The 20,198-nt window shown below is 41.6% G+C and overlaps 2 protein-coding genes across 4 annotated transcripts in view; both read left to right on the top strand.

The window, feature by feature from the left end:
* Positions 1-6,382, top strand: part of RAB3B (RAB3B, member RAS oncogene family) — a 111,960-nt gene extending 105,578 nt beyond the window's left edge. For all 3 annotated transcript variants that reach the window (XR_002100273.1, XR_002100272.1, XR_002100274.1), the window contains one exon: positions 6,372-6,382. The gene's annotated coding sequence lies outside the window, so the exon portion shown is untranslated. The remainder of the gene's footprint in view (positions 1-6,371) is intronic.
* Positions 4,709-20,198, top strand: part of NRDC (nardilysin convertase) — a 36,799-nt gene continuing 21,309 nt past the window's right edge. The window contains exons 1-13 of the mRNA XM_019531409.1: positions 4,709-5,034; positions 5,774-5,855; positions 7,072-7,225; positions 9,462-9,535; positions 10,567-10,662; positions 12,023-12,145; positions 13,349-13,406; positions 16,521-16,594; positions 16,834-16,903; positions 17,331-17,408; positions 18,202-18,322; positions 18,408-18,466; positions 19,480-19,534. Coding sequence (XP_019386954.1) covers positions 4,780-5,034; positions 5,774-5,855; positions 7,072-7,225; positions 9,462-9,535; positions 10,567-10,662; positions 12,023-12,145; positions 13,349-13,406; positions 16,521-16,594; positions 16,834-16,903; positions 17,331-17,408; positions 18,202-18,322; positions 18,408-18,466; positions 19,480-19,534 — 1,299 coding nt within the window. The 5' untranslated portion in view covers positions 4,709-4,779. The remainder of the gene's footprint in view (positions 5,035-5,773; positions 5,856-7,071; positions 7,226-9,461; positions 9,536-10,566; positions 10,663-12,022; positions 12,146-13,348; positions 13,407-16,520; positions 16,595-16,833; positions 16,904-17,330; positions 17,409-18,201; positions 18,323-18,407; positions 18,467-19,479; positions 19,535-20,198) is intronic.

Genomic DNA, 20,198 nt, shown 5'->3' with positions numbered 1-20,198 from the left:
CGCCTCCACCTTTCTGTAGTGTCCGCTGCCCCCCCAAGTCACCGAGTTCAGGTGAGCATGAGGGAATGGGTGTGGGAGCCTGGGGCGGCTTTGAGCTGCTTCACACCCTGATTGAGCAAGGCGCTTGGAGGCTCAAACGCGGTCGGGCTACTCGTGTGATGTTTGAGCAAACTGGCAACTGGTTTCCTTCCCGAGGGGAGGGAGGGAGGGGAAGGGAAGGTGAGTTGTCCAGAGTGGCTCGAGTGCTTTGAAGGCCATCTAAAGGGGGTCATGATTGGGTTGTGATGGCTCCTCGCTGCTGCATTCAGACTCCTTGAGTCCCTCTAAAAGCAGAACAAAGTTTTCCTAAGAGAAGTACCAAAGGCTCTTGGGTGCACTATTGGACATGGGTGTGATTTGAACAAATAGAATGGTTTAACTAATGTCAAGTGTCGTGTCAAGCATGTTGGACATCTCCACTTCTCATGAAACCCGCGTCCTTTCCTCATTTTAGGTGACCGTGTAGATAGCAAGGTTGTCATTTTCCTTTCCAAGGGAGTTGGTATCAAATCATTAATACGGTCATTGAATTCCTGTGCAGCACTCGCTCTCCCGATTTTGGAGAGAATAGTGGGGAAGCGGGCGTCTTTCCTGAACACAGGCTGCTCTGACTGGAGCTACCTGAGAACAGCCTGCAACTTCAGCCCCGTTGATCAATAAATGGTCGCTGGCTAGTGAGTGTTTTTAGTTTTGTTTTTTCTGGATGGGTTTCTCTGAAGAATAGAGGCAAAAAAATGCCAGGGAATATCGTCATCTTTTGACTAGTAAAAAGGCTCATACTAAACTCTCGGCTGAGTTCTGAATTTGCGGCGACGATGAAAATGAATGAAGTGACCTTCCTGCTGCCTGCATGGAGAGGCTTTGTCATGTGGTGTAGGGAAACAGCTGTCCTAGTCCCTCGCCAGCCCACTTTATTCTGTCTTGTCCTTCTTCCTGTTTAGGTTTTGTCCCACTTATTGTCAGGCAAGTCTGATGGAAGAATGCCGTGTAAGTGCTGTTCCACCGGTGAAAATTCTGCACTTTCCTTGCCTCTCTCTCTCCCTCCAGGGAAAGAACGGTGACTGTACCAAGCACTTTTGAAATTTTACCCTTAATAAATAGAACTCCTGACGTTTCCATCCGCTGTGCCAAACGTGTGTTGCAAGAAAAGGATTCTGAGAAGTTTAACAGAACACACGCTCTCTTTATTCCTGGACTCAGACATTCATGTTTCTGTCTGTACACCAGACCTTCTAACATAATATTAGTTTTTCTCCAAGAGAGTCTGCCATTCTCGTTATCAAACTGCACCTTTCACTCTTACATTGACACTAATCTTACAAAAGGAGTTATGATGATGGTGGAGTTTAGATTAAAGTTTACTTTTAATAACCTGGGAGGAAAAAAAGGCATGTTTGCATGCGCTGCTACATGGCATGCCTGGAGGTTTGCATTTCAGTTTAGCCTTATTGCTGGATTTAATTGACTTTATTTTTGGATGTTTAAAGCGTTCTATAAACATTTAACCTAAACTCCCATGTATCTCGGTGTTTACTCAGTACTTTAAAAAGGCAGTTACTTTGTTACATATAAAATGCTTTGAACTTGGATGTTTTGTTTTGTTACCAAAAAATGCAATAGCAGACAAGACATCAAGTGTCTGAAACCTGTATCGTTGCTGGAATTTTAGTTTTCTGCATGGAACAGCTCTAGCCTGCTGGCTTCTGGATGGCTGACCTGAGGAAACACCTTGTCATGAGACCAAAGCTTCCAGTTTAAACATCATGGGGAGGACTATAGTTTCTGTTTAAAACAAGAACTTTCCTTTCCTTTATTCATCTGTTTTCTGTGTGGACACTAACAAAAACCAAGAAACAAACCCTTCTAAAAAGCAACCAATGTGTGCTATCCTTGCTCTTTGCTTTGGGTTCAGTGATTGGCTTTACTCAATGCTCTGCATACTAATTAGTGTTCAGTCATGTATTGATTACACTTCTGTCCCTTTCCATCAAAGTAAAACATGGAAAAAGTAAAGGACACCAGTCTCGCCTGTTCTCTCTACTCAGCATTACTTAACTCTGTTCTGTAGTCTCATTAACTGAAAGCTAGTCACCTTGAAATAGATGCCTAAACTATCTGCTACCCTGCTAATGGAAGCTGTTTCTCTGCCTTATTACATAATCTTTTCAGTCCCTAGAGAGAGTTAGGGCACGAGTAACAAAAAAGTGTCATTTGTTACTTATTTATAGTGAAACAAGAAAATGGGAGATGTAAAGGCTTAAGTAGCTAAACAGGCTTTTTTTAAACTTGGCTCCACAATTCTTTTGAAAACTATGTTGGTTTATCTTGAGCAACTGTATATTAGAAGCAGATGGCTGCACATTGTGGGACCATGAAAAAGCTGAAGAAGCTAATTTTCTAGAGCAGCGAAGAAGGTAGGGGTGCACTCTAGTCATCCCAAAGCTCTGCTGAGGCTTGCTTTCTGAGTAAATGCTGTAGGGTCAGCAGTTGCATAGTTAAAGTTTTGTAAACAGCTTTTCCAAATTTGTATATATGTGACATTATTTTCAAGCAGACTAAACTATTGTAAGCGGTTCTGTTATGGAAAACGTCTGTCATGCTGCTGTGATATCCTTACTGCCTCTGCTAAACTGAATGAAAGATAGACATCTCCATTTGTTGAGAAATAGGACCATTGTCATGGCTGTGCCAAGTATGACTGAATCCCTTTCCAGACTGACAATAATTGTAGTTGGCAACTTACTGGGATTTTGAGATTTAGTTTTGATCTTTCATATGTTAAATCACAATAAAGGCTTATGGCAATTGAACAGAAGAACATGAGACTCATCTGGGAAAGATATAAAAGCAAACTTCTTGGTCACAGTGTGTAATTTAAGATGCCTAGTTCAGGGCACAGGTACTGAGAAGGTGTGTCATGGCAGTAGTTTTACAGATTTGTCATCTCTATAATAGCAAGATGGCCAGTATGATGATTTCACTTAGATTGAGGCAGGCGCAGTTTAAAGTTGTGGAGGGACAAGTGATATTTTATACATATCAACCTCACTTTCCCTATATATCTGTGGATACTGTTTAAATAAGACAGGCTAGAGGAAAACAATGACTTGGATTGTGGAAGAGCTGCTAAAAAGGGATGGTTACGGCCTCATTGCTAATACAGGTGAGCAGACCCTTGGAAAACCCTAATATACTTGGGAGGGTGTTAGATCCCTCTTTTAAAGGGGCTCTGGTGCATGGGTCTGCCTGCAGAGAAACAGTTTGTTTCTGGACGTATTTTTCTAAGGGAGGTAACCCAACCTGTTCGTGAAGCCCTGCTGCCCCACCAGTGCAGCATGTAATAGTTGTGCAAGGAAGTAGAGGAAAAAAGTGAGCTTCTATCTCACAGTAAAAATATCGATCTGATTTCTACTAATATTACTAGCTACTTCCATTTTTCTCAAAGCGCTCGTCAAACTCGTTTTGTGCTTTGTTTCCACTTTTAGTTTGCCAAGTAAGGTACTCTGCCTTTACTTGATTGGACACCTGGCAAGTCCATATTTCATAAACTGTTATTCCTGGTCACTCCTGGTAGTGCTCAGGGGAACAGGGATTTCCCCAGTGCCTGCTGGTCCCTTCTGACTAGTTTGTAACAGGCCACTAGATCCCCCTCAGCCTTCTCTTGCGGAGGCTGAACAGGTTCGGGTCCCATAGTTAATGTTATAGAAATTAATGTGTGGGGAGACTTTCTTATGGAAGTCAAAGGCACATCATATCAATGGTAGAAATGTAAGGGTAGGCTAATTTTTTCCTGTTTTCCTATAGTATGGAATAGCTGTGGTTGTCAACAAGATCCCTATTGTTATAGGTGCTGTAAAAACATATCAGGGAGACTGTTTCTCTTCTGAAAAGCTCAAGATTACTTTTAGTATGAAATTTCATCTTTTTCAGGTGATTTCAGGGACTGGTCTTGTATCATTGTTTTCAGACTTATATTGGTGTAATATTGTCCCACATAGATTATATAAACCCCTGAACCAAGTGACTTTACCTGGTCTGGTTCAGTGTTACCCTGAAAACTGTCAGGAAACTCTTACTGATATAGATTGTCTGCAGTTCTCTCAAGGCAAACAGGCTGTTATTTATTACATGTTTTCCTGCCATCTGGTGTTGAGGTGCTGTGGTAGTATCCCTTCAGATAGAGATGTCAAACTCACCTTGGGGCTTCTTGCAGCTGGATCCAGCCTGGGGCACAAGAATGATCTGGGGGCAGCAAGGGGTTTGGTAGCAGCACTGGGTCCAGAGGTAGCAAGCAGCCTGACGGCAGAGGGGTATAGTGGTGGCACTGGGTGTAAAGGAGTTGTCCGGGGGCAGCGGCAAGCCAAGCTCACGGCCAACAGCCATGGCTAGTGGGGCCAAACCTTTTAATTCTGCTGGAGGCCTGGTATGCCAGATAGAGTTGCTCCTTTGGCCACATATTTGACACCCCTGTCCTAGGATAAGCCACATATCTATTAGATACTTTGGTATAGCTTGTATTGGTGTATGGTACGGATGTAAATTATGCTAGAATTCATGGTTGTCCTCTGTTTCTTCTGTTGAGGAGCCCCATACAGTTATGGTAAATCTGGAAATTCCTGTGTTTGGCCATTCAGAGGTTTTAGGAAGCAACTGATGTCCAAGTATTCACACAATTGTTCTCCTAGGTACATCAAATTGCAAAATGGATTAAGTGCACTGTTGATTTCGGATTTAAATAACATGGACGGTGCTCCTTCTGCACTGTCTTCAGAAGGGGAGGATGATGATGAATCAGAAGATGAAAGTGATGAGGATGACTCTGGGGCAGAAATTGAAGATGACAAGGAGGATTATGATGATGAGGACTGTGATGATGAGGAAGAAGAGGAAGAAGGTGAAAATGATGATGGAGAGGAACTCAATGACCCTGACAGTGAATTAGAAGAACTAGCAGAAAAGGAAGAGACAAGAAAGAGGGGCTGTACAGAAAAGCAGGTATGTATTAATGCTATAAAATGAAAAATGGTTACCTGGAGAATTTCTGCTTGTTTACAAACTCTGTAGCTCTTGGTTGGGTGCTCCTTCTGACCTGGTCCTGCGTTCTTGTGTGTCACCTACCTAATCTGTCTTAGAGCTTTTATGGTCATCATCACTTTTATGCAAAGACCCTATCTTTCTTACCCAGAGGAGAGCCTGTGCTGTTTCTCAGATGCAAGGCCTGCCCAGTGATTGCCTCAGAATGGAATATAATATAGTCCTTGTGACTGCTTACAGACATGGGGAGGGGAACAACCAACAAACCACTTTAGTTTCAGCTCAGCATGCCCCCATACTGAGCACAGTGCATGCCCAGAAGAGGTGCTGCGTTAGTTGGACTCAGCTTGCCCAACATCTGTATAGATCACACAATTCAGTGGGGGGTTTTGGCACTTTTACCTAAAGCTGATTCTATCAGCTGTTAGATAAAAGTGCCAAAAAGCCCTGCTGAAGCACCTGATCTGTACAGACACTGTGGAGCCGGGTCAAACTGATGCACTTCCTCTTCTAGTGAAGTGCTGTTTTGTTTTGTTTTTGTTTTTTTTTCTTCTCATCTGTCAGTGGCCTGTATGTCCACTTCTTCTGTACCAGGTGGGGAATAGAGTAAATGTATGATAGCTTTGAAATATCCCCTTACTAGGTCAGATGTTGCTGTTCCTGGAGAAATGGCTCACTGTGGATGTTGTGTTTTCTCTAGTCTGCAGCTGCCCTTTGTGTTGCTGTTGGTAGTTTCTCTGATCCTGAAGATCTGCCTGGATTAGCACATTTTCTGGAGCACAGTATGTATCTGCTTATATTTCACTCTTTTCTGCTTCTGTGAAAGGGTATGATTTTTAGTTTAGGTAAGAAGCAGCAGCATTTTAAAAATGTATAACTGCTGTTTTCATTTCAGCTAGTCAGTGTCTGACACTTTCCTGCTATTTGCTTAGATGAATTAGTGTGTACACAACACACCCAGCACATGGAGCAGTAGGTAGTGCAACACACCCAGCACATGGAGCAGTAGGTAGTGCAAGGTTCTATACAGCTTGTTACTAAAATGCTTGTGTTGATCTGAAGGAACTAGTCCCATCTAAGAGTGATTGAGTAGTTGTCTCCCTTGTTGGACAGCAGTGACTGGGACAGTGGAAGATTATGGGTGCAAAGCAGCTATTTCAGAACTCTATAACTAAATTCAGAACTAGTGTAAGTAATTTCTTTTGCACTACACCAGATTTTGGCTTCCAGCACCAGTGTCTTTTTTGCAAAAGAGCCCAGTTGTGTTCCAAATGTGATTGTACTGAAGGTTAATAAAGGACATATATATGAGACTCAGGCATTTAATTTGGATTGTGATCAGAGCCATGGTTTGGTCATTCTTTATTCCTAACAAAAGTTGGTAATATTTGGTGAACTTAATTATTCTGTTTTTAGATAAGGGGTGGGGGTGGGGGAAGGGGGTACTACCTTTGCTTGAATGATCCAAAATGTAGATTCCTCTCTATATCTGTCCCTCTGCTCCTGAGAGGCTGCACATGCGGAAATGGTAACTTTTTTAGAGTAGCAAGTTCTCAGCTTGCTGTAATGGGGTTGGCCTTTCCCTATAATATAATGGTTGATAAACCCACAAATGATTTATAAATGTATTTTATATACAGGAGTATTGGGATTAGATTCAGTCAGACTCTGATTTTAAAGACTACTAAAACCAAGCGTGTTTCTCATTTCTGAAGCTTTTCATTCTTTTAGCTTGTGTTAGGCTGGGCAGTTATTGTAGAAATGTTTCTCCACAGCCTGCCTGGAGTACTCATTTACACCTGTGCCATTTGGGCTTGAAATATTTTTATTTTGGTTGATTTGCATGGTAAATTGATTTTTCATAAAGGCAAATAGCAATGGTAAGTGCAAACCAGTGGAAGAGCAGGTCACCTCTATTTAATTACTTCTCATTTTAAGTGAGAGATGTGCATTTTTGCAGTTGTAATTATAGCTCTAATTTGGCTGATTCTGTTCCAGTGGTATTTATGGGCAGTTTGAAGTATCCAGATGAGAATGGATTTGATGCATTTCTGAAGAAACATGGGGGCAGTGACAATGCTTCCACTGACTGTGAAAGGACTGTCTTTCAATTTGATGTACAGAGGAAATACTTCAAAGAAGCTCTTGACAGGTAACTTAATCACACCTAATAATAACTACATAGTTTGGTTTAAAATAGATTAATGGATGTCTTTGTCTGTCAGAGAAGACTATTTATAATTTGTCATTGCCTCATCTGGACCTGATTGAAATGATTCTTCTGTTGCTGCACTTCTTTAAATCCTTTTCGTGCAACAGGGGATCCTTAGGGTGCAAGGAGTCCATGACTTGGCTTTGAATATTTTGGAACCTTTTGAGGTAGCGTCTGTTTCCCACAATACCATAGGTATTTTTAATGTCTGTACCTCCTGTGAGAAGAGGGTAGACCTCACTTCTTTTAATCTAGACCGTTTGGATTCTGTGGTTTTTCATGTTTGATTCTTTCCTTTTGTTAACTATGGAAAGAAGAAGCTTACCTAGAATTGTTCAGTGACTTGTATTTTTTAAATATGTTCCTGTATAAACTTACTTTTTTTTTTTTTTTAATCCCATGGAAAGTGGAGGAAGCCTGGACTCTTATGCTGTCATTAAAACATCAAAAAGTGGAGTTAACATGCTCCAGTTTATTCAATAAATGATGTATTCTGTGACAAGAAATATCATTCAAATAGCTCATTGAATGACATGGGATGTGTGAAAAAGTTGCTTTCCTGCACAAGGGGAAAAGTCCCTGGAAAGAAGTGGAAGTGAAATAGTTCTGATACCCAGAAGCCTCCTAGGAGTACCCTGCAAATAAGCATTTTTCTCAAAGCCACTAAAATGGTGCTTAAGCTGAATTCTGCCCTAGAATGTGCACCCCTTAGGATTGCTGGTTTCATAGAGCCTAAAGCATACATAACAGCACAAGATTTAGCTTTCTAAGGATGGATACCAGCCCAGCTTCTGGATGTTTTGAAGGGGCCTAAAGAGAAGCAACTCAAATATTAAGAATTTTCACATGAGGAGAGATTGAAAAGAACAAGCTACTTAAGCAGAGAGGAAGAAAGAACCCAATAGAATGATGAAATGTACAGAGAGAGTAGACAGGTGCTCCTGCTAGCTTTTGATATATAGATTCATAGATGCTAGGGTTGGAAGGGACCTCAACAGATCATTAAGTCTGACCCCCTGCCCTGGGCAGGAAAGAGTGCTGGGTCAGATGATGCCCAGCCAGATGCCTATCCAGCCTTCTTTTAAAGATCCCCAAAGGGAGGGAAAGCACCACCTCCCTTGGAAGGTCATTCCAAACTCTAGCCACCCTCAACATGAAGAAGTTCTTCCTAATGTCCAGCCTAAATCTGCTTTCTGTCAGTTTGTAACTGTTGTTCCTTGTTACCCCAAGAGGTGCCCTGGTGAACAGCATCTTCAATCCCTTTCTGCCGCCCTCAGTGAGAATTTGTAGGCAGCCACAAGATCACCCTCCTCAGCCTTCTCTTGCGGAGACTGAAGAGCTCCAGGTCCCTCAGTCTCTCCTTACAGCACTTGTCCTGCAAACCCTTAACCGTATGAGTGGCCCTCCTCTGGACCCTCTCAAGGTTATCCACATCGTTGTTAAAGTATAGGGCCCAAAACTGGATGCGGTACTTCACCTGTGGTCTGACCAGTGCCGCATAGAGGGGAAAGGGTATGTGTTAAAGATAATTTTTAAAAATCCGGTACTCATCCATATGTTACCTTGCCTACCCATTATCTATCTCTCTGTGTAAGGGAGCACAGATTTGTTAGCTAGCAATATTCATAGATACAGGTAATAAAATGTTAAAATGAGTGTAAATGCTTCTGTTTTTAGGGCATGTTTTAACAGTTTGCTGCCTGGCGTTAGGAGTAAACTTTCCCTATGCTCATTTCGTTTCCCCAGTATGAAGAGTTAAGGATTTTTGCATTTTTCTTTGAAGCATCCAGCTACTGTTGGAGATAGGCACCAGACTAGATAGGTCCCTTGTTTGGTCTTGTAGAATCATTCTTAGGATATTGAGGCAGGTTAAAAAAATCCTGCATCTTGGGGCTGCCCCCTGTCAGTCCACTTCAAAGAGCAGGAGACATTGCCTTTGTTGCCGAGAATGTGAAAGAATATGCATTATTTTCCTATAAAGGCTTAAAGAACTAGTGATGATAAAGTCTAGGATTATTTTTTTCCTGAGTCATTGCAAAAATCTGATCTTGGGCATCCATATTGTTTGTCACCTATGTGCTTTTTTATGGTTTGTTTTTTATATGTTTTGTTATAGAAAATAGCCTGCTAATATATAAAGAGGGGAAAAATGAAACTTCCCGTATTTCTTTCTTAGGTGGGCACAGTTCTTCATTCACCCATTAATGATCAGAGATGCAATTGACCGGGAAGTTGAGGCTGTGGACAGTGGTAAGAATAATTGTCTTTTAATTGCATGTGCTTTCATTGTAATTCTTCAAAATAAACGTTTGGAGCTGGGCGTAACAAAATTGTCAAACTCCTTGCTATAAGTGCTAAGTTTAAGTAGATGCTGTTTTCCCTAAATATAGCTAATTAATTTCATTTGTGATTTTCCACATGATTGTAATGAAGCCCAAACTGTTCTCTAATAGGACACAGTTGTTTGAGTTTTTATCAATATGGCAGTAAGCCTAGTCCAGAAAAACACTTCTGAAGTGTCTTGCTAATTCAGTGGACCAAGGCAAACCTGTTATAAAGTGAAATAGAGTCTTAACAATGTTCCTTAAAGAAGCAAAAATGTCTGATGCCTTCACTTGATATTGAGGCGTAGAATGAAAGTCAGAAAGGGGTGCACTTGTAAAGGCACGTTAAGAAAGAGCTAACCTTTAAATTTGAATCTACTAATGAACCCCAAACTTCTTCATCTTTTTCACTGAAGCACTGCTTTTTTCCAGTGTTTCTTGGGGGGGTTGAGTTTAAAAAAAGTTAATAAAGACACAATTCAAGAATTTCTTCTGTTTGGCATTGATAACCCTACTGGAGCTCCAGGGTAGCTGAGAGAGAAACTTTTATATACTGCAAGAAATAAGTTATATTTAACACAATCTGTAGTCATTTTTTCTTAGTGTCCTGATTTATGAAAGATGGTGAAAGCCTTTTAGTGCCCTCATCCCCCATGGAGCTTAGTGGCAATGAAGATATCACAGAATTGGGTACTAAATGCTGCTTCCCCTCTCTCCCCTTTATCTTCTCTTCTGCTTTTCTTGATAACCAAGTGGGTCTTTCTTTTCTTATTTTGAGCTTTAGTGACCAGTGATATGGTTTTACTATTTGCTGCTTTTTCATGCTTCTTTTAAAAGAGCCTGTCCAGAGCTGTTCCATGTACTTTGTGTCTCCTCTTGAATGCTGCTCTTCGTTTCATTAGAATATTACCTCGCATCCTGATGTTTAATACAGTGTTTTATTATTTAAACAAACAGAGTATCAGCTAGCAAGGCCCTCTGATTCAAACAGAAAAGAGATGTTATTTGGAAGTCTTGCCAGACCTGGGCATCCTATGAAGAAATTCTTTTGGGGTAAGCTCTCCCTTGCTAAAAGGTTAAATATATGTGGTACAGGAAAAGGTCGTAAAATATCTTAATGATGGCAGTTTGTGGTATTGCCCCAAATTCTGGCTGAAATTAGTTAAATTAGCTCTGAGCTCTTTGTGCTACTATTTTGATTATACTTTGGGATAAGAAGTGCTGCATCTACTTAAGATGCTGTCCACTCTAGCTCAGCTCCCATTTCATGTTAAAAATCAAATCGCTCAGATTTGTGGTAACTTATGATTGTTCTTGAAACACCTGTGTTTCATTTACTTGTTTGTTTGTTTTTTTCATTCAGAGTCCTCGAAACATGAAGTTTGCATTTGGACATGCAAAAAATGTATTTGTGGATGGTTTCTAGGAGAGTTTTTAAAAGCCATGTGATCTTCCTTGCATCTGTAGAGGCAGCTCAGGAATGGCTTCACTGTCATTCCACACTTGTGAGTGGGATGGGTGGAGGAAAAATTCACTCCCCTCCCAGATGGTCCAGTTCCTTTTAGAGTCCATTTGCAGGAAGCCCCTTTTGTGCTGCTCTGCTTAAGTTATAAGGCAGGGCAGGTTGTAGATCAGGTCATCTTAGAACTGTAGGTTTTATTATTGTTTTCCAAGTGCTTTTCTCTTCCCTATTATGAAAGTCATTGTGAGCAGGAGAAACAAAACTGGTTCTATGCAAAGCATTCTCCAGTACACAGTGTAGACGTGGTGAAAAATGCCAAAATTTGCTTTTTCTTCAGACCTTTCATAAACCTCTCAAATGTTGTATAAACAGTAAGAAAGTAGAAAGAAGCATCATTTCAGAGTCTGTGTTCCCTTAACCCTAAATTTCCCAAAGGCTTTGATATGCTAAAATTTCTTGGGTATGGACAAGCCTGTATTTATAGTGATTTCAGAAGGGCAGGGAATGCTGCCGAGAATGTTAGGCTGTTACTGTTACCTTTTCCTGAGCCTAAGCAAAACTCCCATCTGTGACCCTGGACAAGGCAGGTTTAGAGGGAGTGGTTTTGCTACACTTGAACCACTACAGGCTCGTGCGCAGATACTAATTACTGCGTAACGGTTGCTGTGTAGTCTTGAGCAGCAGCTCCCACCTCTCCTTCTGAAGCCACTACAAAGTAGTTGGTTCATACCCCTTGTTGGTACGTTCTTAACACTTCTTCTATTTCCATGGCATTAAAACACTCAACCTGATCTGCATCTTTTGTATATGTGGAACTCTTATTAGCTTAACTGGGAGTTTGGGTGCACAGGGAATCTTACATTGGGCCCTAAGTTCAAAAAAACTAGGTGTATGAGGCTCTGGAATAAGCAAATCCAAATTCCTAACTATTTTTTTTTTTAATGTTTACAGGTAATGCAGAAACTCTCAAACATGAGCCCAAAATGAATAATATTGATACCTATACCAGGCTGAGGGAGTTCTGGCAGCGCTATTACTCTGCTCACTACATGACTTTGGTTGTCCAGTCCAAAGGTAACATCAGTTGTGAAAATGTCATGTTTGGAAATATTAGTGCTCTCAGGGATGAAAATTTTGAAACTTGGTCTGATTGTTTCACCTCTCCTTAGGGCCTGTATGTTTCCTGATTTTTCTCTCCAGTGAAATATTAATAAGGAAGCTCTACTTCTGTATGGATGCTAGGGGTTCTGTGGTTTGCGGGTTTTTATTTGTGACTAGGGACAGAAATTACACACAAACCATTATACATGATCAGAAACTGGTTCAAATCTGTAACACAACAGAAATTCAGTGCACACAAACTGTTTTCAAAAGGACCAAAACCAGTTTAAAATAAACATGGATGGATGTAGTATTGGACTCAGCTGATTTAGGTTAACTTGTCCCAGATCCCATCCAGATTCAGGTTAACTCACAGTCCCTCCAGCATCCTGGAATGCATTGCACCTCCTCTGCAAGCCCCACCTCACAGAATGGGTGGGCTAGACTTGGCCCAAGCTTTCTGCTCCAGCAGATCAGGGAGGTGTGCTCTAGCATCCCATGGTTTCTGTCTTGGGCCACTGCAGGCATGTGGTTGCATTTCTGGAATCAAAAGTGAATGTGTGTTCACTTGCTTACTGGTTCAATCTACATAGCTTAGCTCAACCTGCAAAGATTTAATGGATTTTTAGCCTTGGGATTTTTGATTGACCTATACTTAACATGTAAGAATGTTGGAAAATGACAGCGTTTCATTGGTGAAATGACCCTGTACTGCTGATTTCTTGTGGGATGAGGCATTATAAAATGGCTTCCTGATTGATCTTTCTTTAGCATCAGTTCAGCCAGAGCACTTAAAGCATTGGGGGGGAGGGCCACTTGCTAGCCAAGCTTCCTCCAATCCATTATTTTTGTGAGCTGTTAACTTTTAATAGTATGTTCCTTTTTCTATAAGGAAGAAAGAGGAAATAATGCTCCTCACTTAACACACAGTACTATGTTACCCAAGGCATAACTATGTTGGCTTGCATCACACATTTCTGTACACGTATAGTGGTTAGGATTGTCTAATGGATCCTATGGATTTTGCAGATTCCAGAGCTGATGATGTTTATCATTTATGTGCAGCCCAGATACCATTACTTTTAATCCCAGTCCTATCTGGCCTGAGATTATAGGAAGCATATGAAGATCAAGACCTGATCCATAGTTAGGTTTATATTTCTTCTTCCCTTACAGAAACTCTAGATACTTTGGAAAAATGGGTGACAGAAATCTTCTCGGAGATCCCAAATAAGTAAGATTTTCTGATTACCTGATTAGAAGTTTGGCTGGGTTGATTTAGTTGGGGATGGTCCTGCCTTGAGCAGGGGGTTGGACTACATGACCTGCTGTGGTCCCTTCCAACCTTAATTTTCTATAATTCTGTGAAGTTGTAAAATGACACTGCAGACTTACAAAATTCCATTTATGCAGCATTCAGAACTGCTGACTTCCTTGAACATATTGCTATCTGTGTTGATGAAATTTTCTTCCCTGGCTGAGGATAATGTTTGACTTTGAAGGTTAAAGGTTGGCATTAAACAAAATACAAACTTTCTAATCTCATTGCCTAGGAAGAATTTAGCCTTTAAGCTGCTGTGAAGTGTCAGCCTTGATTGGCATTTGCTACACCTTGTTGCTTGATGTAATTGGATGAAGAATTATAATCTGTATTAGAACGATGCTAAACCTTATATACTTAATGTGAAGAATCATTAGCAAAATGCAGGTGTGGCAGTGGTGCGTGTTAGATGGACGCTGTAGTTATCCAGTGACTGTGGGTTTTCAGACTGAGGCAACCCAGAGTCACTACATTGTGCTTGCTGGCTAAAATTGACATTGTCCAAAATTTGTTACCTTTTAATACGACTGAACTCATCAAGAGTGGCCCTTTAAAAAGCAGATTTTAAACAGAATTGACCTGTTGTGGCTGAAGATTTTCTCGAACCCCATCTCTCCTTGAACGTTTTGTCAGTTTTATAGATTGCTGACTAAGTGATTTATGCTGTGTTTTTTTTTTAAAAAATGTCAGTAGTAATAGGTTAAGGACTGATCACATCAGTTATAGGATGTGATGTTGACTTGTCTATTGGAGGGACAGGGGCAGTAGAATGAAGATACTCTTTTTACCTGCTGGGTATTGAAGGGGCAGTGGAGGAGGAGGGATTAAGTAATGTAGCAATGGTTTATATGAATTCTTGCTGCTTACACTTAGCATAGCGTATAGAGAACTACTTAATTGTGAGTTTCGCCTTTTCTCAGTGTGTTCTTACTTATATTTGGGCTCAAGTGTCTAACTTTGCTAGAAGTAAAAGGCTGCAGAGAAACATTCATGCCCCTTGTCACACCACAAATGCCCAAAATTGTGGCCTGAACAGTAGGTACTAAACATCTGTGCTGTTTTTTTGTGGCAGACATCTGTTTGCCTTAAGGCTAGAGCTGTCTGTGCTATCCAGTTGCCCTCGGCAGGGGCTCCCTGCAGGGGAATTTTTGGGGTGCACAGGATTGGGTCCCTGCAGCCATGGTAGCTTGTAGAGGCATACCCCAGGACTCCCTCAGCATAGGATTCCCTGAGCGTATATATTGAGTTGCTACACGCTGACTCGGAGTCCACCTGTGCAAATGGAGGAGAGGTATCCATTTGCAGAGGAGCACCCTGAATTGAGGCTTAGAAGCACAGTACAGGCACCTGTGGAATCCTTACTGGGAGATTCCTGGGGCACACCCCCGCAAAGGAGGGAAACTGGGGTTTCCCCTTTCACAGTTGTCCCACAGGATTGAGTTCCAGAAGAGCCAGAAGTGGCAGGGGTCTGACCCTGCAGGACAGCAGGCAATGTCTGTGTTGTCCAGTGAAGCAGATCAGCTGTGCTGGGACAAATCCCAGCACAGCTGATCCCACCCATCAAGGACAGTGCCGGTATAGAGCCGAAGTTGGTAACAGACAAGGAAACTTCTGTGTGACGTTGTGCTGTCTGCTTGCTGTCAGAATGCAGGTAGTAATGTGGATTTGGTGCAGGGGCAAAGTGCAGACCGTAGGGTGGATCCAGCTGGCAGTGGACTCCATTTCCCAGCAGCCCATGCCCACGTTGCTGGGGCTGGTCTCCATGGAGGCTGCAGCTGCCCTGTCCTAGTGCAAGGCTGGGGTTTCCATGGAGACTGGTCCCAGCTGTTGTGGCAGGGCAGGGCAGGGCAGGGGGCTGCTCTGGAGCCCTGGAATACAGTGGGGGCACCTTAGTCTGTCTGGGGCCAAGGCAGAGCCCCGATCTTCAGCCTGCATGCTTCAGGCAGGGGCACAAAGGCAGCAGATGGCAGCTCTGCCCTCGCTCCTTGCAGCAGTGCCAGCCTGGTCTGGAGCAGGGGCAGAGCCTGTGCCTCCTGCTCGGAGCATGCAGGCTGCAGATCATAGCTCTGCCTTGGCCCCAGACCAAGCTGCCCCTGCCGCAAGATCCTGAAGCATCCCCCTGCCCTGCCGTGCGTGCCCTGACAGCGTGGCTGGGGCTGGTCTCCACGGCAACCCCAGTCTTGTGTTATCACTGTGGAGCTGCCAGCTGGGGTCTCCATGGAGACCGGCCCCAGCCATGCGATCAGGGGCTGGTGGAAAATGGAGTCCAGCTGCTGGCCAGATCCACCATTTTGCCCACCTCGATTTAGTGACAGTACAGAACATCAGAATCACCAGACCCTAAAATGCAGATATTGTTGGCCTCAGTACTGCTGAAGTGCAAAGATTACTTCTGCACTTGGCCCTCCTCGTGGCATCACAGTGGCTTCCACTCAAATATCAAATTGTATGTTTTTGAAGACCAGTACAATATGCTTCATTTCACCTTTGATAAAGCAACCCACTTTTGGTGAATTCTGCAGCTTGGCATACATCACACGGTTCCAAGTCCAGCGCAGTTATTTCACTATTTCTGTGGGTAGAAATCAGCCAGACTGTTCAGTTATTACCTTTCTGTGAAAGCAGGACCAGGTCAAGGTTATCAGGCTCTTTGGCCTCACCTCCAGCAGCAAGACTGTGACTCTAGTGGACTCCATTTCTCAGCAGTCCCTGCCCGCATAGCTGGGGTCTGCCTTAATCTCCGGTGCTGTGCTAGTTTTTGCGATGTTTGGTGCTGTGGGTAAAATGAGGAGTAGATGATGTCCTAATAACTTGGGGAATAGGAAAGGAGATTTGGGGGTAGCTGGGGACTAGTGAATGCTGCATTGACTTTTGATCAAGATGTGGCATTTGGAATATGCCTCTAGTAAGAGTCGCATCCTGTTGTGTGAAGCTTTAAGGTTTCCATCACTTAACAATGATAGGGGCTTGTTCTCGTCCTCCTGGATTGTGAGTGGTAATTGTGCTGTGATTTGTATGTTTTACTAGTGGTTTTTCCAAACCAAACTTTGGCCATCTGACGCAACCATTTGACACACCAGAATTTCACAAGCTTTACAGAGGTGAGTGAACTATGTTCCTCTTTTTAAGTATTGAATATACCACAGTGCAAAATTTTTGTTGCTTTGAAATTTTAAGAAGATTGACTTATCATTGTTGAGCTTCTACTATAAGTTGTTTGGTATAACTTCCCCAGTGTTGTGTTTCTCATTTAATAAATCTCTTGCCCATTGCTGGTTACTGCTCCTACCTCTCTCTAACACTTTGCATTTACAGTTAGTACTTTTTTTTTCCTGTACAGTTGTTCCGATCAGAAAAATCCATTCACTGAGCATCACCTGGGCACTTCCCCCTCAGGAACAGCATTACAGGTAACGTAATGGCACAGTTGGGGCTTTAGTGAACGTCTATAAATCTTGCTAATAGCTTGGGCTCCTTGAAAATGATTTACATTACAGTTCAGACTATTTTAGCTAAAAGTGTGCATATAGCAAGGTGATGCAAACCTCTCTGGAAATGAGGTTACATTTGTTATATCTGTTTTATATTGATTTAACTGAGAAGCTGAGGAAGAATCAATGCGAAGGTTGTTAACATCTGTGTCTGTGTTTTGGTTGGCTCACTGCATTCTGTAAACCTAAATTCCCTTGTATATTTGGTTAGATTTAATCTTTTTGGTGTTGCTGTTTAAAGGTAACATAGGTAAAGATGGAATATAATTATTTGTCTAGTGATTTGGGATTTCTGTATGGAAAATGTATGCCTCTTGGCATTTTAACTTTATTTTTTTCTTTATAGGGTGAAGCCACTTCACTACATTTCATGGCTGGTAGGACATGAAGGCAAAGGCAGTGTTCTTTCCTTTCTTAGGAAAAAGTACGTATTTTTCTTTAAGAATACTCTAAACATTGCTTCTGTTGTAAAGAAGTGATAGGCAAATATTTCTCTGATCTAGTAAGGTTTAGTGACAAAGCCCCACAGTGATGCCGCTTAAAGTTTGTAGGAGCCAAGATATGGAAGATGCTCTTGGAGCTTACCCTTTTTTCTCCATAGTCCAAGCACAGGAGTATCTCCAGAATTGAAAACCAGCACTGTGTGTCCTATAGTTGAAAACTTAAAGGCTTCACAAACAATTCTTGTCAGAGGAGGGAATTCATCTGTGAAAGTTCATTCTTAAACATTCACTGCAATATTTTTTTAATATCTCAAATGTTTAGAATAGGTACTGCATACTAAAATTGCAACTTGTATTTTAAACAATTAAAAATCGGGTTCTTCTCTTATCTGCAAAGGCCTGAATTCGGAGCAGTTCCCTGCCCTGCAATGTTTTCAGATACTGTGCAGAAAAAAAAGCCAGAAGCGCGTAATCAGTACTAGCAGGTGACTGGCGGTTATTGTTTGTTTCAGCCTCATTGATCCTTTTTTTGGTTCATACCAAATACTTATGAAGTTGAGTTACCCTGCTTGAATGTCCTGTCTGTTTCTTATTTTGAATTTCAGAGAGCTTAAACCTGTGCTTTATGAATTGGTGAAAAGACACCTGTTTACTTTGAAAGGGTTTGCAGTTAAGCTGGTCAGAAATAAGCTAGAGCAATGATACAGTCACGCTGCTCAAACTTCGGAAAAGTTTTTATCCGAATGTTAAATAGCTGGTTTAACTCTACAATAGGTTTTGGGCTCTTGCATTGTATGGAGGAAATGGTGAGACAGGATTTGAACAGAATTCCACCTACTCTGTATTCAGCATTTCTGTTACTTTGACTGATGAAGGCTACAAGCACTTTTATGAGGTAAGTTTCACTGCAGCTTGGACTTCATATCAGTTTGTTATTTCAAATATGAAAATAGTTCATCAGTTTATCTTCCTGCCCTCAGGTTGCACATGTTGTGTTTCAGTACCTGAAGATGTTACAGAAAAGAGGGCCAGATAAGAGGTATGTGGATGAGACCCAGTGGTTTGCATTGGTACACTAGAAATTTCTGAGCTTTCCCCTATTTGCTAGAGGTGTGTGTTATCTCCTGTCTAGTATGTACATATCTGAAAAGTGAACGCAGTGTGACACTGGTGGAAAGTATCATCATTAAAAGGAAAGGGAGGAGTTGTAGGTCACCATAAAAAGGCAGTGTGGTGAACAGCAGTGGAATGTCACCAAGTCTTGCCAGGCCTGCTGTAGCAAAATTGAAAGGATGAATAGTCAGGGAACAGCACTTTTAGCTGAGATTATATCCAGTGAGTGACTGCAGTGTAATCCTTGTTGATGTGGAAATTTGCCCCAGTTTAACTTCAATTGTTGTTTAAACTTGTGCAGTTAAAATTGTGCTAACCGCTGTTTATGTGGACTTCTTAGTTTTGGTTTGATGTAAAGCTGTTCCTAATTGACTTAAACCCATTTAATGTGAAATAACAGCCTTTTGCACTGGTTTAACTAAATTGACATATACCAATACTCATCAATCTGCATGTAACTGTGTCCACAGTGACAGATGGAAAATAGAAAATTCTCTTTTAAGGGTTGCTGAGGAGTGCTTTCCATCCCAACACCTGAGCCTTAAGCACTTTGCAATGAGGTGCATGGTGGTCAAGGCAGGTGACAAGAAGCTAGGAATTCTGTGTGTGCTACTCTTAGCTTTTTAACTGGTTTTGCTGTCTAATCTTGACTGTTCGGTGCTTTAGTATCTCCATCTCTGTATGAAAAGAGATAAGAACTTGCAGCAGTAATGATAACTGACTGACAGTATTAAAATGCTTTCAGATTTCCAGTCAAAAAAGGATTTATATTTGTACTTCTACTCCACTTTCACCAGAATTCCAGATCTTATTGATGTATAATTATTGTGAGAAACTGACTAAATGAATTTCCATTTTGTGATGTCTTGCCTAGACATGGTGTTTCTTGATCACTTGTTAATAGTATCAAGGTGATGGGGAAAAACTCTTCTTTTACAGAATTTGGGAAGAGATACAGAAGATTGAAGCTAACGAATTTCATTATCAAGAACAGGTATATGTCTACAAGTAACTGATGATGGTAAAGTCTTAAATTTTTAGATTGCTGCTGGAGTTTTTGCTACATTAACTTAGCTTAGGAATGGATAACATGTGACTCTGAAAACATAGATGAGATGAGGTAAAATAAGAATGTTAAGCTGAAAAATTAACATCACAGATAGGATAAGATTAGACTTGTGAACATATCTTTTAACAAAAGCAAAATATCATGTCCCTTGCCTCCCTGTTTAGACTGTTTAGTTCTTTCATGCAGAAACCTTGTCTTATTTTTCTGTAAAGGTTTTGTCCATTAATTGTGGGGTAGAAATAAAGAAGAGTGTTTCTTCAGGCATACATGCATTATGTCACCTGTAGAGCAGAACTTTCTTTGCACTGCTGTACTTCGGGGAGTTTGCAGAAGAGTAATCTTGAGAGTTAGGGATGACCTTGTTCAACAAGAGATGACATGTTAACAAAACTCTTGTTCGTGATTACAAGGTTGCACAGTTAAACCTTTGAACTTCATTGAGTTGCTGATTGGGTTACTTCATTGTAACTGCAACCACTGAATTGTTTTCCTTTTTCTATGTGGCGCTTGTGTCATCAGGAAAGCTTTGGCTTCCATGACCACAGCCCGCTCTTTGGCGAGAGAGGCAGCGAGCTGCTGGGAAGAGATG

The sequence above is a fragment of the Crocodylus porosus genome, unplaced genomic scaffold, assembly GCF_001723895.1.
Source record: "Crocodylus porosus isolate Cpor-Errol unplaced genomic scaffold, CroPor_comp1, whole genome shotgun sequence".
Lineage (NCBI taxonomy): Eukaryota > Metazoa > Chordata > Crocodylia > Crocodylidae > Crocodylus > Crocodylus porosus.
This window is presented reverse-complemented; position numbering and strand designations above follow the sequence as displayed.